This window comes from Heliangelus exortis, chromosome Z (assembly GCF_036169615.1).
Source record: "Heliangelus exortis chromosome Z, bHelExo1.hap1, whole genome shotgun sequence".
NCBI lineage: Eukaryota > Metazoa > Chordata > Aves > Apodiformes > Trochilidae > Heliangelus > Heliangelus exortis.
Window position 1 is genome coordinate 59,130,089 of NC_092454.1, and position 17,505 is coordinate 59,147,593.

General features: G+C 36.9%; 1 protein-coding gene across 4 annotated transcripts in view; it reads left to right on the forward strand.

Annotated features, from left to right (window-relative positions):
* Positions 1 to 17,505, forward strand: part of BDP1 (BDP1 general transcription factor IIIB subunit) — a 50,605-nt gene that overhangs the window by 7,684 nt on the left and 25,416 nt on the right. For 3 of the 4 annotated variants that reach the window (XM_071731904.1, XM_071731903.1, XM_071731906.1), the window contains 17 exons: positions 399 to 493; positions 1,093 to 1,147; positions 1,805 to 1,948; positions 2,930 to 3,214; positions 3,569 to 3,746; positions 4,709 to 4,868; positions 7,316 to 7,392; positions 9,370 to 9,505; positions 9,675 to 9,751; positions 10,339 to 10,504; positions 10,945 to 11,027; positions 12,122 to 12,344; positions 12,845 to 13,029; positions 13,716 to 13,938; positions 14,401 to 14,588; positions 15,162 to 15,360; positions 16,909 to 17,024. In XM_071731904.1, the coding sequence (XP_071588005.1) occupies positions 399 to 493; positions 1,093 to 1,147; positions 1,805 to 1,948; positions 2,930 to 3,214; positions 3,569 to 3,746; positions 4,709 to 4,868; positions 7,316 to 7,392; positions 9,370 to 9,505; positions 9,675 to 9,751; positions 10,339 to 10,504; positions 10,945 to 11,027; positions 12,122 to 12,344; positions 12,845 to 13,029; positions 13,716 to 13,938; positions 14,401 to 14,588; positions 15,162 to 15,360; positions 16,909 to 17,024 (2,590 nt within the window). The remainder of the gene's footprint in view (positions 1 to 398; positions 494 to 1,092; positions 1,148 to 1,804; positions 1,949 to 2,929; positions 3,215 to 3,568; positions 3,747 to 4,708; positions 4,869 to 7,315; positions 7,393 to 9,369; positions 9,506 to 9,674; positions 9,752 to 10,338; positions 10,505 to 10,944; positions 11,028 to 12,121; positions 12,345 to 12,844; positions 13,030 to 13,715; positions 13,939 to 14,400; positions 14,589 to 15,161; positions 15,361 to 16,908; positions 17,025 to 17,505) is intronic. The other variant, XM_071731905.1, reaches the window with a different exon arrangement.

Consider the following 17,505-nt stretch of genomic DNA (forward strand, 5'->3'; position numbering starts at 1 on the left):
ACACATGCTTTTTTTCTGATTTCTGTTTGTGGTTGTCTTCATAAAAAAATATTGACAATGGGGAGTTGATTAGCTTTCATTTACTAGCTTTCCAAAATGTATTTCATATTCCATGGTTTCATAGTAGATTAGGCAGTTCTTTCTGCTATATAGTTCATTCAGCAGATGTTAGTAGAGACACTTAAGTAAAGTATCACAGATATTGCAGCTCAGCTGAACTTGCATCCACAGGGGATAACCTTAAAGTTATGTGTACTGTTGCATTAAGCTTGAAGGGTGTTTTTATTTTAGATAGCAAGAAGGTTGGTTAACTAAGTGCTTAAATGTGGTTTATTTAAAATTTGAATTAATTTTTAATATAATTTTTATTTTTCTCTCTTCTCACCTTCTCACTCCAGAAACAGAAATGTTCTTTTTAGCTATCAGTATGGTTGGGACAGACTTCTCCTTGATTGGACGGCTGTTTCCTCATAGAGCCCGAGCAGAAATTAAGGTAAAAATTAAGGTGCTTAATAAAGCAGTTAAGCATCTCTTTCCACTTTGCTGTTTCCAGTTTGCTATTCCTGTGCTTCCTCTATTGATATTGATAATTCTGATGCTAATTGGCTCTTGTTTCAGTGCTTTTTTAATGTCTGTTTGTAAGAGATACTAAGAATCTGAAATGTTAATATGCTGGGTTGAATTCCAATCAACATATGTAGCATATCAAGCATACGTAGACCTAGAGCATACATGAATTTGTCTCAGATTTAATTGTGGAATGCTAATAAACATAAGTAGATATTTGGTGAGGGTCTTTGTCCCCTTTTTGTGATATGCAGCCTGGAATATCTTTTGATATTTCAAACCCTTCTTGTGTTGAAAGTAAGAAGAAAGATGTTGAAAATAGTACAAAATTATGACTATTAGTATCTATTAGTGACAGGTTTTATATTTTAAAATTAATTAAAATTTTATGTTGAGTGTGCTAAGTCTTAACTACTTTAGTTGGTAGAAAAATGTGTTGCATTGAAGAATTGCATCTGCCATTTTGTACAATATGTTGTTGCATTTCTTGCTTACTAAAAAAGAAAAATATACCCTTGCTTTTAGAACAAATTCAAGCGTGAGGAAAAAACTAACGGATGGAGGATAGACAAGGCTTTCAGTAAGTAAAGTTGAAGATATCCACCCTACAATGAGTTATAAAATGGTAGTAGTATTTTTTCAGGGTAATTTTTTCTGCTTTGGTCTTGTAGAATTAATTATAAGAAAAAGTTTTTACTCGTAGTTGAGTTGAGAAGCTGGGAAATTTTTATAACAAGCATTGTTCACAGTAAAAATCTTCAGGTTCAATTCATGACTTTCTTCTATGTTTGATGACTGAGATTTATACTAAATTTCCTACAAATGTTCAGTTAAAGATTATTTTGATTCATGGGAATTTCTAGCACACTTACCATAAATTGCTTTGAGAATCTTTAAAGGCTTTGTGTGTTAGTTGGATGAGCTCCATAAGTCTTAGAATGGCATGTTAATACATTGTTTGATACAGTTTGTGCATTTACCACCTCTGAATTTAATAAGTAGTGTGTACTGTGATTTTTTTTTAATACTGGTTTTTCAAAACAAGCAAACATAATCCATATATATATCAACTCTAGTCCCTGCTCCAGTCATACAGAAAGTATTTTAAAAAATAATTATCTGCTTAGATATATGCAACGTTTGTTTTTTATAGAAAATGTAACACTCAAAGCAGAAACTTGGAAAAATTATCAAGTTTGAAGTATTTTCTAAATATTTCTTTGCTTTAATCTAATAGAAGAAAAGCGGCCCTTTGATTTTGAATTCTTTGCTGAGCTGCTTGCAAAGGTCTTAGCAGATGAAGAAAAGAGGAAGCAAAAAACTGTTAAAAGCCAGAAGTCTAAGGAAAAGGAGCCATCAAGGCCTCAAAAGAAGCCAAAAGGTATTGTAAAAGAACATTTGAGATAGCATTACAGAACAGTGGTCAGTCATGTGTTGCTAGCAGAGGAAAAATAATGAAGGGAGTCTTTTCCTTTCCTTTTCTGCACAAGATATTGTGGCTTAACCCCAGCTGACAACTAAGCACCTCACAGCCATCTGCTCTCACACACCACCCTGTGTTGGGGGAGAAAATCAGAATAATAAAAGTGAGAAAACTTGTGGGTTGCCATAAAGACAGTTTACTAGGTAAAGCAGAAGGCACCAAACCAAAACATGGAATTTAGTCCTTCCCCTCAGCAGGCGGGTGTTCAGCTGTCTCCAGGAAAGCAGGGCTTCATCACAAGTCATGGTTATTTGAGAAGACAAATGCCATCACTCCTCCCTTTTCATTTTTCTTCCTCCAGCTTTATATGCTGAACATGACATAATACGGTCTGGAATATCCCTTTGTCCAGTTGGGGTCAGTTGTCCTGGCTGTGTCCTCTTCCAACTCCTGTGAACTCCCAGCCTATTCACTGGCGTGGAGGGCTGGTGTGAGAAATTGAAAAGCCCTTGATTTCTTAGCAACAGCTAAAATTATCAGTGTATTATCAACATTCTTCTCATACAAAATCCCATACGAAATCTTAAAACACAATGCTCTTCTAGCAACTAAGGAGAAAATCAGCTCTATCCTAGCCAAAACCAGTACACAGGCCAAGAGGCTGGCTTTGTAGCATAACTTTTGCAGACTTAGATTACTGATGTATGGGATGGTAATAATTGGTAGCAGCCAGTTTCAGGTGTGTTTTCTGTGAATGGAAATGTGAGATTCTGAAGATAAAATAGGCTGAAGTTTTTCTGTGACTGACTTTCTGTGGTCCTGCAGTATATTGGTAGCTATGTGTGATTTTGTAAGATGGTCCTGGTGGAAATGCCTTTGATATGTATGGCTTATAATATACCACCAGTCTGTTAACCAGGAGCTGTATTGTCACAATAGCAAAAGCTGCCAGCACAGAAGCTGCCAATGATCAAGATGATGTTCAGAAAGACAGAATTCCTGATGCAGAAACAGAAGCAGATGCTGTATTGGCTGAGAAAGAAAATGAGGAATCTTTGGACATTGCTGAACAGACAGAAGAACAGGTTGCATTAGAGCCAGCATTAGCAAAAAAGAAGAGAAAGAAGAAGAGAAGAGATGATCTTGAACAGGAGGTGGAGAATCTTCCAGAAGAAATGTCTGTCTCTTCAAAAGCTGCTGAAGAAGGGAAATCATCTAATAAAAGTAAGAGGCAAAAATGCTCACTTCCAAATGTTCGAGTGTAAATTTTATATAAAGACATTGCAAACTTTAAAACGAGAACTTGAATTTTGATTTAAATCACTGAACTGCTTTGGTAGTTTGTGGAACAGTGCTTTTCAGAATCAGCTTTCATAGTAAATAATTTATTTTAGCTGAGAACTGTTCTCTTCAATCAGAATACTTAGGTGCTATGCCTAAGTTTGCTTATACTTTGGAAATTGTGCAATGATTTTTTTGGTATTACATTAGTATTTCTTCACTGTAGCTAGAATGTAATAATTGGAATTCTAAGATGCTGCCTAGAATGTCCAGATTGATTTAATTATTATTTATTAGCAGGAAAAGAAATGGTATGTGATGAAAGCAATGATGGTCATACTACCTGTAGAGAAAAAACGGATAGTGTTACTGAAGGAAAACAAGATGAGAGTACTGTTACAGAGGAAGAGAGATCAGAGTCCTCTTTACCAGTGGATGACATATTGGAGAGAGAAAGTGATGTCAATTTATGCAGGTAATGTTTACAATGAAAAGCTTAGACAAAATTAAAAACTATTTAAAGTTTTAGTACAGATTTTATTCATGCTTACCATCATGTTAGCTGCCACAGAATGGGCATGTTTTTGGTTTCTGAAGACTGTTCTGGGTCCTAGTAAGATGTTTTTCATTTAGACTCTCAGTATATTTTTTCCTCTGGTTGTCTGCACTTGCAAAGTTAATTTACATCCTATCCAATACTGCTTTAACTTTTCTTTTTTATTTCATGGAGAATATTAGCTTATCCTGACTTGTAATACTTTTCTCTCAAAGCACTGCTTGGTAATGTTGCTAAGTGATGTTGCTATACACTTGGAATTTATATTTGTTTTTCATGTTTATTGAGGGAAGGAGAAGTTGCTTGGAATTGTGCAGAACCTGGGTGGGAGGCAAGCTTTTGGTTTCAATTTCAAGCATTTCTTTACTAGAAGAAAAATGACTGTTAATGCAAGAAAGTGGTAAATCTAAGAAGTCATTATAAAGCTGCTACTTCAGATTTTTTTGTGCTGTTTTATTTAGCTATATTGTAATTGTTTATTTCATGCAGATGCCCAGAAACTTTATGTGCATTAATACCTCATTGGAATAATGAAAAAACAGTATTTGTCTTTTAACTAAATACAGGTTGTTACAGAAGATCAGGGTAATAAAAATCTCCTGCGTACAGTACTTATATGAGGAAATTCTATTTTTTAAATTGTCTAGTCTAAGATTTTTAGATAGGATTTTAACATAATCTTGTAATAATATTGCATAGGTACAAAAGTTGTTTTAAAGCTCATATCCTGCAAATACTACTGAAACTTGTCAAATTCTCTGAAACAAGTTATTATTTAATTACATAATTTTTCGGTGCAACTTGACCTATCTGTAAACAATAATAGCTTTTTTATGAAAATAAACTAATACCATGTTCTTGTATGCTTTTATTGGTTTCAGCTTTGAAGGTAGCAATGATACTGCATTAGAAACGGAATCTGCTAAACTGAGAAACCTAGAAGTTAGAGATGATCTGTCACAGGAGACCTGTGTTTCAGAGTTACAAGTTTCAAAGATCAGAAGCGAAGAAAGACAGTCTGAAGAAACTAGTGAAACACAGGTTTGGGGCTTTATAATGTAATTCTTATTTCTTAAGGTCTTCTTCTTTATGTTTTCGTAAATCAAAGACATTTTTGGTTGGTTTTGTGATGTTTTTGCCACTAGGTGGAAAAAAGGCAACAAGCCCGAGAACCTCGCGAAAATGTCTTATATTAAATTTATTCAGAGAGTGTAGTGTGCATGCCTGTCTTATCCCATAGCCAATTTAAACAGTTGAACACTTTAATTATTCAAAAGTGAAGGAGTACAATATCAAAAATTGAGCATTTTACTGACATGTGCTTGTTAGTGCAATGCGGGCAACTGATTTGAGCCTAATGAGCACAGGCTGCCTCAGAATGGAAACCTATGTAAATTCTTGGTACTTGGTACCATGAGGTGTTCCAGGAAAGACGTGAGAAACTGGTCCAAGATTGAATGATCTTTCTTCAGTTCTAATTAAGTCCAGCAGTTTCAGAAACTCCTCAGGTGGCATCTGGCTTCCTTGAAGCCCTTTATACACCCTTCACTAATGAGTTTATGTAGCTGCTTTGTTTTGTGTCAGTCTGTACCTTTGTCATGAACTGCATGCTACACCTGGGAGTTATTTCCTTTATTTATTTGCTTAATAGCAGAAGTGGATTCTTTGGGTTGTTTTAAGCCTGATGCCTGATAGTTTAGTACACTCTGTACGTCTGTTCACCTTCATCATCTTTTCTTGTTTGTAATGCCACATATTCCTCTCACCAGTAATAACATTTTCAAGCTGAGGAGCCCTAATCTTACATTTCTCCTTAGACAGAGAAAACGTCATTCCTCTGATCATCCTTCAATCCTTGCATCATTATAATTTTTGAAACTTAGTATCATACTGTTTAAAGACTTGTGCTGAGGTGAAATAGATTACTTTCTATTGTGCTTTCTAAGATGAAAAATGATCTTATGGCTAATATTTGACATTTGTGGTGAGAAATGAGGAAATTTAAGTGTTAGTTTTTCTCTCATGTGATGGGAAAATTATTTGTCCGTTCGTGTTTATTTCAGATTCTGTTTCCTAAAATAATCTTAAGGGAAAACCAGCTACTTAGGATCTTCACAAATACTAAATGCCTGTAGTTGGAAATACTACAACAATGCAGTTTCTTGATATTAGTTAGAACAATATGTATGAAAATCAGAATCTCTCTGGCTGATAAATTCTGGATGTTTGACATGAGAATAAGGCATAACGATCTCTAAAACTGTTCATTTCAAAACACCTTTTATGTATAGTTCTAATTCTATTGGTCTATTTTTGCTTTAAAAGTATATGAACATATCATGAAATGCTCAGCCAGTCAGTGATGTGACACCTGATTCTATTAATATTATTATAGGCATAAAGACAGTAGAGAAATTATGTTTTTATACAGTAGGCTTTTACCTTAATCCAGTGAATAGATTTCATAAAATCTTTGCTGTAATTGTGATCGGTTTGCTATTTTGTCAATTATTTTTTTCATTTTTGTAGTGATGGTCAGTGCTCACTAGGAAAATTATTTAAATAGCAGTCCTGGAAAGTAATGATAACAGAATCCTTAGGCAGTATTAGCTGTCAGTTTCATCCAAAAAGAAGACAAGGAAATGGGCTGACAGGAACCTCCTGAAACTTCAACAGTGGGAAATGCCAAGTCCTCCACCTCAGGAGGAACAACCCTAGGCACCACCAACACATGCTGGGAGCTATCCAAGTGGAAAGCAGCTTTGCAGAAAAGGACCTGGGTGTCCTTGTCCTGGTGGACACAGAAAGGCACAGGAGCCAGCAATGTGCCCTGGCTGCAAAAAAAAAAAGGCCAGTTGCATCCTAGGCTGCATTAGAAGAAGCATTGCCAGCAAGTTGAGAAGGGTGATCCTGCTCCCTTGGTCAGTGCTGGTGAGGCCATACCTGGGGGGTACTGTGATTACTTCTGTGCTCCCTGAGAGATAGGGACATACTAGAAATAATATCCTGTCAAAGGGCCATGAAAATGGTGAAGGGACTAAAGCATCCTTCTGTGAGGGAAATCTGAGAAGTGCAGGAACAGTTCATCCTGGAGAAGAGAAGGCTCAGGAGAAACTCTTCAGTATCCAGTGGTGTCCAAGGACAGGACAAGAGACAATGGGCATAATTGGAAACTCAGAAGGTTTCTTCTCAACATCAGGAAACAGTTACTCACTCTGAGGGTGACAGAGCACTAGCACAGGTTAACCAGAGAGACACTGTGGGGTCTCTGGTGTAGGCAATTTAAAAGCAGTCTGGGCATAATACTGGGCAGTCAGCTCCAGGTGGCTCTGCTTAAGCAGGAAGCTTAGATCAGGTGTTCACAGGAGGTCCCTTGTGACCTCATCCATTCTGTTAATCTTGGTTTTGTTTGTGTTTTTCTTTACATTATAGCAAAGAGATTTTCTACTTTTGTCATTTTTTTCCTACATTTTTTCTTCTTCACTCAGAATGAAGACAAAGCTGACTTACATAGACCAGATGAAAAGCATGGTGCATCAGAAAGTGATTCACAGCTTGAATTCATGTAAGTAGAGTTATTTTATCCTGTAGTACTTGACCTGAATCTGCATCTGTTTAATTTGGATATAATTCTGATGGACCATTAGACTAGGTGGTGTATCATGATTTTTTTTCATATTCAGTGGCATTTTTTGGTAGAATTTTTGATTTGGGGATGAGGAGGAAGACCTAACTCAGTTTTAAAAAAACTAATCCCTCTACAGTCATTGAGAATGAGAGATTTCTCTGAAGAAGTTCTGCCATTTTGTGCATGAACTTTGGATGTAAAAGTTGATTTTTAAATTTTTTTTTTAAGTAAAGGAAATCACTGTATTTTTTGAAACTCACAGTTGTGGATCAGAACTTACTAGCGATACACATGTGTGTGGTGTATTCATACCTTCCTAATTTGGAACTGTTGCTCTGTAGAACTCAAAGAAAGAGTCTAGGTGGAGACACATCTCCCTAGAAGATACCCCAAATTGTTTGTCTTACCTGCCCTCCTTTATGACCTTAATACTTGTGACTATTTTTTATACTTATTGCTGTAACTGTTGTGTTCTAACAAGTCTGTGCCTGAAGTTTGTTTTTGTATGGTTAGTGACATCCTATTCGATGAAACAGGTTTTTTAGAGGTGTTTTATGGATGGGCTACTAGTTAATGCTAAATTGTTTTTCATGCTTCTGTCTTTCCCTTATTGAATAGTAGGTCACTCATATCCTAAATGCTGTCAAAGTTTTATTTTTCCTCTCTTAGAAAGAGTATAAGACAAGGTAGTAGTTCCCAATCTGAAGATTGTTGATAAGCTGTAGGATTCTGTCAAACAGTACGTAAATCTCACAACATGGTATTGCAATGTCTAAGGACACAGATTGATTTATGTACCCTGTTCTTCAATAATGTATGGATGTTTGCAGTAGGACAAACTGCTGTTTCCGTAGTTTTGTGAGTGAGGTAGCTTTGAAAGGTGACAGAGGAACAGGAGACAAAGATGCTAGATTTTATTTTTTTTTCCTAGAAAATCTGCACGTCTGCACCCCTTTGGACCAGTTTTCATAGAATCATACAATGGTATAGGTTGAAAGGGACCTTAAAGCTCACCTAATTCCGGCTGTCCTGCCATGGGCCAGGACACATTCCACTAGACCAAAGTCCCATCTCAAGTCCCATGCTCAAAGTCCCATCTAACCAATGCTTGAGCATTTCCATACTGTCCATGTTGCCAAGAAAGATGTTAAACAATGCCAGACCCAATACCAACCCCTGAGGAATGTCACTCATCACTGGTGTCCACTTGGGCATCAAGCCACTGGCCACAACTCTTTGAGTGCAACCATCCAGCCAATTCCTTATCCACCAAGTGATCATCCATCAAGTCCATGTCACTTCAATTTAAAGGGAAGAATGTTGTGCAGGACAATGTCAAATGCTTAGCACAAGACCAAGTAGATGACAGCAGTTGGTCTTCCCTTATCTACCAACACTGTAACACTGTCATAGAAGGCCACCAAATTTTTCAGGCACACTTTGCCTTTAGTAAAGCTGTGTTGGCTGTCACCAGTCACCCCTTTATTTTCCATGTGCCCTAGCATAGTTTCTAGGAGAATTTCCTCCATGATCTTGCATGGCACAGGGGGGAGACTGACAAATTTATTCTTGTTTCTACTGAAATCAGTAAGCCTGTTTACACTGACATCAACTGTGCATCTCTAAGACAAGAGGTATTTCTATTTATTTAGCAGAAGGAAATCCTTCCTTTGAATAGTTTAAAGTAGACTCCACTGAAAGCCAGAGATATTTTTACAGGTTATTTGACATTCTTTGCATTAGGTAGGAGGTCATCTGCTAGTACCAGAAAGATGAAATTTTTTTTTTTTTTAGCTTACTGTTTTGCTGAATTACACATGCAGTCTGTGGTGCCCTTGAGGTAGATCTTGGACCCTATAGGACTTTGAGTTTCTCTTCTATAATAATGTATACCACCTGTTTCTCTGTCTTTAGGAAGACTCAGAAGCCACCAGAGAGACGGTGCTTGCGAAGACCTAAACCCAACTTAGTTGTAAGGAGACAAGCAGCTACCCAAGAGAAAATGGAGGCTGAGACTTCTTCTTCAAGCCTCGTGAATGCAAATGAAAAGGTCAGAAGGAGAAACATTTTTTTAATATGCGTTTCTCTTGATTTTGTATTTGATTTGATCAGTGCTGGTACTGTGGACCAGCTACAGGCTAATAAGTAGTGTCTTGAGAACTGCTTTTGAGGTGTCTGCACACTTGTCCAAGAGTAATTATTCCTTTTTTGAATTCCAGTGCTCTGGAGAAGACCATAGAAGAGATGGAAATGAAGCCACAGAAGTAGAGAACACAGATTTGGATACTAAATCTGAGTAAGTATTGAGATGGCTTTTCCAGTCTACTGGATTTAACTGTCTATGATTGTTAGTTTATTCTATATAGTGCTACTCTAAAAATACAACAGCAATTGTGAAGGTTTAAAATAAATTTTCAACTTGATTTTGGCATTTTCTTTAATGATACCAAGTGGTATTCTGGTAGAAGGTATGTGCTTTTTTCCTGGGAAGTTGAGGAAAGCATTACTTTATAAAGTACCCGCTATGCTTGGATTTTATGAGGGGAAGAATGAGAACACTATGACTTTGCTTTCCTCCCTCCTTCAATTGCCAGCTAATGACTTGGCTTCTGACACTTGCAGAAGCAGCTGTGGTATGCAGTCTAGTTAGGTTACTCCCCTGTGTGATAACTTCATATATTTTTAATAGGTAGATAAAACTGAATTTCCACCCTATGTAAGACTAAAAAAAACTTTTGTTCTTGTGTGAAGAAACTTGCATTAAGTTTGTGCAAATCCTTTGGAAGACAACCTAATTCCAGTAAAGAAAACTGCAAGTCATTTAACGTTATGTAGGCTTGAATATTATTGAATAAATGTTACTGTTGTGGATTCTTTGTGCAGAGCACCTCGAAAAACTGTAAGTGCAAAGGCAATAGTTAGAGGATGTCGACAGAGATTTAAGCCTAATGTTACAAGAGCTTCTGAAAGGAAAGAAAAGCCTGAAAAAGATCCAGGAAATAACGAAATGTCACAGCCTGAGGAAGGACCTAAGGGAGAGACTGAAAAGGTATTTAATATAGAATAAGGTAACTGAAGATAATATGTTAACTAAAAAGCTTCTGGATGCAACAACAATGTTGGGGGGAGGGTTTCCCTTTTTTTTTTTTTTTTTTTTTTTTCTTCTTCCTTTTTCTCCTGTGAGTATGAGCAGGAATCTGCTTAACCTGTAGTGATAGTGTGATACTGCTTAGAGGTCTCAGCTAAGGTGGGAGCTTGTCACACAAACAGTAGATGCTAATAGTCTTTCATGTCCTACTGTGATACAAGTTTAGTTTTTTGATCCAGATTTTACTGCTTCTTTTTGACTGTGTAATGTATCAAGTAATTGTGTTTGTCATAAGCAACACGTTTTGTATCCTGCTATGGCTAGTTACCTGGTCTGTTAGGTAATGTTGTACTTCAAAAATGTAGAAAGTTTATGTCTTGATACTCTTTTTTTCTACTCAGAATACCAACCAAAGTAATAGGTCTGATGGTACCAGTGAGGAAGCTGCAAAAAAAGATGATAAAGTCCTGGAGACAGTGTCTTGGTAAGGATGTGAAAAATCAGTTGACGCATGCTGATCCCCAGTAATCTCCCTCTCACTTTTGGTAATACTATATAGTGTAGTAGTTACAGAAGTTTCTGAAGAAACTTGTGCAATGAGATAGAAATCAAGGAAAGAATAGGAATCTTTATTAATGTTTAAAACAAATAGATTAGACATTTTTGGTTTTAAAGCAATTTTTAAATGAGATATCAGTCATGATAAGTGCAAAAATACCTGAAAAGTTAGTCTCAAGCCTTCTCCACTAACTTTTTATACTGAAATGCTTCAGTCTCAGTGGTTAAATATTTAAACAATAGAAGTTAAGTGTCTCTTCTTAAAGTGTAGCTCAATGTTTAGTTAAATGTTATGTATCTGGTATTGGGAGAAAAAATTCCAGCGTGGGCAGTTTAATGCACATGTTACCTAAGAAGTGTTTTTCTTGTATTTCTCTTCAATGGATAAATGGCAGCTGTAGTGCAAAAGGAGGAGTATGTTTTTACAGGAGAGATTGGGGAAAGCAAACAAACAAACCAAGGGAAAGGGGGTAGCTGAAGAGGCTGGAGGGAGGTAAACTGGGTTTGATAATCTGGCAGAAAAATTCCTCAGCTGTTACTTCTTTCATTATCATGCTTCATGACTTGGTGCTCAGGGTAAAATGGCATAGAAGCATCGGACAGTTGTAATAATGTGCATCAAATATTTCTACAGTCGTAAGATTGTGAAGTTATGTATATATTTTCTGAATGTGATTTTTTTTTTTTTTTTAACCCTTCATTGAATCAGGTCCATCTGCCTCTAAACCAGATAGGACTACAGGAAGAGCCATTATGTGTCAGAAAAAGGTCTATCTGGTGTGGCATCCTGTCTTCAGTGGGAAAGAAAAAGAACAGGGCAAACATAAGTTTAAAGTTGTCAGGTAGTCTTTCAGTCTCTAGCAGATACACTTCTAACTTTCTTGCTTCCTGAAGTTAGTAATGCATAGCTCCATTTAAATGAGTGTATAATAACTGTTTGAAAAAATAAATATGACTTCTCCAAGACTCCTTCCACTTTCAGATAAGTTACGTATTTGTGGATCTTATGTATTTTTCCAGGTCTAATGAAACAGCTGATTTACAAGATGACAGCAAGCAGTGTGTGCTGAAACCACTACCTCTAAAGAGAGGCAGAGTACAGGGACCAGAACCAAATCTAGCTGCAAAGCAAAAAGACCTGACAAAGGAAGAAGATCCTGAAGAGGAGAAGACTGAAGGTGAAGAGGTAGAAATGGGTGTGATACACCACAGGGATGAAAACAGTGATCCATGCCTCAAAAATGTAAGTTTTTTGAGCAGTTCCTTAGGCACATTGTTTTGCTGGGTCCCAATTAGAAGCCTTTCTTGGCAAAGATCTCACATGCCACATGGTTTATAAGCACAGCCTATGCATGCTTAAGTTGATTCTTTCAGAGCAAACCCAATTGTCATAAAATTTCTTCATGCTTGCAGCTGGGTTCTGTTTTCTATGGATAGAAGTGTTGCATCTCATTTTATTTTGTTATTTGTGATACCAACTCTGAAATAAGAAGTGAAGAAGAAAAAAAGGTCTCTTTTCCAAGAGACCACTTGAGATAGAAAGCAAATAGAAAAATAATAAATTTTTACCTTTAGATTATATGCTGATCTTAGTTGGATGCATAGATAGCAAGAGGGGTCTTTTTGAGTGTTTTTGTGGAAGATACTTAAATTAACTTCTTCCCTCTTCACCCTTCTGCTTTTCTAGAAGAGAGGTCAAGCAAGTCTTTCATTTTAACAGAGTGAAACTTTTATTCCTTTCAGGATGTGACAGTTGATGAAGACACTGGGCCATGCAATGTGATGTTGGAAGGGAACACTACAGATTCTGAGAAGAACTCAGTACATACAAGCCAGCATTCCCAAGAAAAACCTTTTGAAGCAGAAAGCTGTAGAAGTGAAAAGGAATTGTTAGATGACTGGAAACAGGTGTCAGATACTAGTAAAGGGTAAGTTTCTATTTTAAATTGAGAGAAGGTATAATTCAAAACCATCAGTATCTCTAGATAGGCTACAATTTTACATTCAATTCCAGCATTAGTAACAAGTTTTGTTTCTATAATGAGATGTTTTATCAAGGCAATACTAGACTTAAAGAAACAAACCCCTAGGACCTCAAAAGCACTAAATTTATCTGCTGTTGTTTTTTAATTTGATCGTTAGGCTGGGAGCCCAGTTTTTGAATAAGTACATTTTTTTGATGCTCAGTTCCTGTTGTTCCTGGTGTGGTTTCCTATTAGCAAAAACAAGCACGAAAAAACCAACCAACCAAAAAAAACAAAAGACAAGCAAAAACCCTGTGCTGTAAATCTACTGGGTAGTTTTTAACATCATTAGACAAAGGCACTTATAAAATGTTTATATTCCTCATAAAGTATGACTGGAAGTCGCAGTTCTGAAATGGCAATTTTTTAAACTTACCTTTGCATACATATTTATACAATACATATGTTTGTGATGACACTCAACCCACTCTTCTGGAACTTTTGCGACAGTATCAGTAACAGTGCTCTGAGAAAACTAAGGATTTTTACACTTGGTTCCTGTATTGAAGAGAGCTGCATACAAGTATGTCATGGATGACTTGGAGAACCTGTGTTGTGCCATGCCTTCGATTGTTCTTCTGTTTATGCAGGAAGTCTGGTCCTGGAAAGGAAGAGGAGAAACCTGTTGTATCGTCAGCTCGGCTACCGCGGAGTCGGTTCCAGAGACCAAAGCCAAATTTAAGAATGACAACATGTAGAAAGGAAGTGTTTCGTGCTAATAATAAAGGTGTATCACAGAAAGATACGAACAAGGAAGAAAGTCTGGCACAGTCACAGAGTGACAGTGAACGTAGCATCCCTTCTGCTACACATGTAAGGCTTTTTTCCCCCCTCTTTCCTTTAATTGTGAAATGAAATACTGATAATTTTAAAAATATGAAGTTAATATTTTTTGAAACAATTTTTTTAAAACCTATGGGTTTTTACATGAAAACTCTTATTTTACTTGTGGTTTTATGCGAGGAGACAAAGGTTACATCCAGTCTGTATCTCTTGTTATGTCTCCAGATGACTTTCTGACCTGAGGTGCATATGTAGAGTTGACATAAAAAAAGAAAAAAAAATATTAATAGAAGATGACAAATAAGAAATCTAGGTTTTTATCTGTTTTGTTTAAAGAAACATGTCTTTGGACTAGAAAACTATTAGTGAGCATTTGCAAGGGGGTTTTTGTGATAAACATTTCAGAGAGTGATTAGTATTGAATTTCATGGACATTGTAATGTCTCAATTTAGTTTGGTGTCATGGCTTTTCCTTGGGCTTACATTTTTCAGCAAACAGGAAAATATGAAATCCTGCAGCCATTGGAATCCTTAGAAAAGGCAGAGTCACTTTGTGCTCAGGAGGTTTCTAAGGAGCCACACTGTAAGTCTCCAGAGAGGATTTCAAGATCAGAGGGTGGTGAACTCCAGTTTTGTCTACCTGGAATTAACCAAGATGACACCTCGACTCCTAATACAAGGTAAGGACTTAGCTACCTCTGTTTCTTGATTGTAGCAATGAAGGTATTTTAGAAGGAAATAATTGCCAATGTATTGCTAGCTGGCAAAGAAAATGTAATAAAAACACTGGAAGTAATCTCTGTTGTCATAGTTTTAACACCAGTTCTACTAAAATGTCACTGACATCTATGCTAACCATTAAAGCAGTGAGCATTCATTTTACAGCTCTTCCATCATCTGAAACACTGGATTGATTTCATGTGAGCAGAGCAATTGGCAACTAGGTTGCCTATTGGAGAAACCATGTGAAAATTGCTTTGGCTTCATAGTAATAAGCAGAAAGTTAAGTCCCCAGTGAGTTAGTGGATTCTCTTGTAGTAGTGTTTAGGAGACCAATGCTTTGAAAATTTTGCTGAAGCAGTTTTTTGTTTGTAGCTTAAACTCAACAGAATTTTATGTTTACATGGTTTCTCTTAAACCATGTGAACATAATGGTTTTTATATGTAAATATAATGAATCTGTGCTTAGTAGTTACATAGTTTTGTATTAAGTTTTGGATTTATTTTTTTCCTCTCTGCCTTGGCACCGGTAGCAAAAATAACACTAAAGAAGAAAGTAAACAAACAACTCTTGAGCCTGTCAAGTTAACGTGGAGCAGATTCCAGAGGTACAAACCAAACTTGAGGAAAGCTGTTGGAAAGACGGAATTGCGAAGACCAGAAAATAAGGAGAAAAAGTCTGAAGCAGAGCAGCTGGTATTGCAAAAAGATGAGCCTGCCAATGCTGTGATTGTAAGTCTTGAGAATACACACTTTGCCTTCAAAAGTGTGGCTCCAACTTGCATGTTCTGTTTCATGATGTTAAATTAGAACATTAATTTGCATTCCCTGAAGCTGAGACACAGTGATACATGGAAAAACTCCCCAAATCTGGCATGTTGAGGTATTGCAGATTTGAAATCAGTGAAATCTACAAGGTATACTGTTAATATCTTTTGGAAATCAAAGGTCTGATTTTGGTTGGATTGTGTGATAGAAAAAATGATTATGCACATTTTAGATAAACTCTAGAATAAAAATGGGGTTTATTTAGAAATAAATAAAATCCAGCCTTTTTGTTCATTTTGTCTTTCCTGTTTGGATGAATCAAGGTTATCTTGAGGAATCTACTACTAAGAGTATCCAAAGAAGGCAGAGGATAGCTATTTTTCTGTAAAAAAAAAAAAAAAATATATATATATATATATGTATAAGGTCCTGTTAATTTGGTAAGCTCTGGCTGGCTTTACCACTACAGTGCCTGACACTCCTCTATTGTACACAGGTAAATTGAGTTACTCATCTGCCCTATGTATCCCCACAGACACTTTAATAGGCACTGTAAAAGGTATTGAAATCCTGAAAGCCATTAAGTATGATGAATTCTGTAACCATTTTGTGGTTATGAGTCATGGTCATGAACCATGCCATGGGTATAGACATGTCCATGGGTATAGACATGTCTGTCGACTTGCCTTGGATCTCCAACATGGCTAAGCTTTGAAAGAGTGACTGATTTTCTGGAGTGGTTTTAGCTGGCTTTGTTCTTGAACCTCTGTAGAGCTTGCTTGCAGTACTAGGGTGCTGCATTCCCACAAGTGCACTGCATCTGTAATCCCCTCTCTGTACCAGTGTCAGCTCAGCCCTAGCTGAGAACAGATGCTTGCAGTTCAGCTTTGGCTATTTTATACCTCTGGCCTATCTGTGGTGCACGTGCAGCTGCCCTCTGCTGTGTATATCTGTAGAGCTACAGCAGGCCTGATGCTTTGTTGTACTGATAGAGCTGCCACAGACCTGGAGTACTGAGGGAAGTGTTTAAGTGCCTTCTTTGAGGAACCAGTGTGGCAGATACAGAGGTAAAACCAGTAAGCCATTCTGAATCAGAGGCCATGTTGTAGTGGCATGGGTATGTCTCTGATGTGCTCTGCAGTGTCCAGTTTTCAAAGGTTTTTCCATTTGCCAAAGAACTTTGTTTCCATATTGCTCCTTGTAACAGAGCATTGATTGAATGATGGATAGGCAGGTGTCACACATAATGCTTGAGTGCATATAGTATTTAAGAGCCAAACTCTAGGTATCCCAGGGTGAAGAAGACTTCTTTTGCTGCTTGCCTGTAAAATGAGTCATAGTCTCAGACAGATTACCTTCAGTAAATACATCTAATTCTTCTCTCTGTCCAGACTGAGAAAATAGTACAGAGATCTGTAGTTCTTTTTGTTGTTGTTGTTGTTGTTAATACACACTTGTTTTAAAAACTTCCTTGATTTTCTTTTTCTTCATGCTTTTAATTGCAAATTAAAGGGTGAAAAGGAAACTGTATTGTGTCAAGCAGATGTATTGAACAAAGAGGAACAAGAACAGCAAGTGGTGCCTCAGGTGCCCTGTGGTTCTGAAAATGTACTGTGTGGACAAAGCAGGTGAGGTTATAATTTAGAAAAATTGCATTTTAAGGGCTTTCATCTGGTGTATAATGGGACACCTTGCCAAGTATAAATTCTTTTGCACCTTGTTATCTGTCTTTCCCCAGTATTAAATTTTCAGTGTCTGCAGGCAGCTTCTTCCTAGGTTTTCAGAGCACATTTATAGTTGACCTGAGCTACTTATTGTTTATCTGGTACACAGATCTATATGAGCTCATAGCTGGTTTTGACCAAGCTTTTCTTTTGTTGGGTTTGTATTTGCACGAACAGTGATCATACATGTAACAATAAATATTGCTAAACATCAGATCACTGTCTTTTGTTGATATCAGTGTGCTCTTCTATTTTACTGCTCTTCCTTTTAAATTAAAATCTTAAGCATGTGTTAGGTTGCAGGTACTTTGATGTTGGTGTGGTTACCCACACAGCATTTGTCTTGATGCTAAAAATGTCTCTACAAAGAAGTCTCGTTACTCCT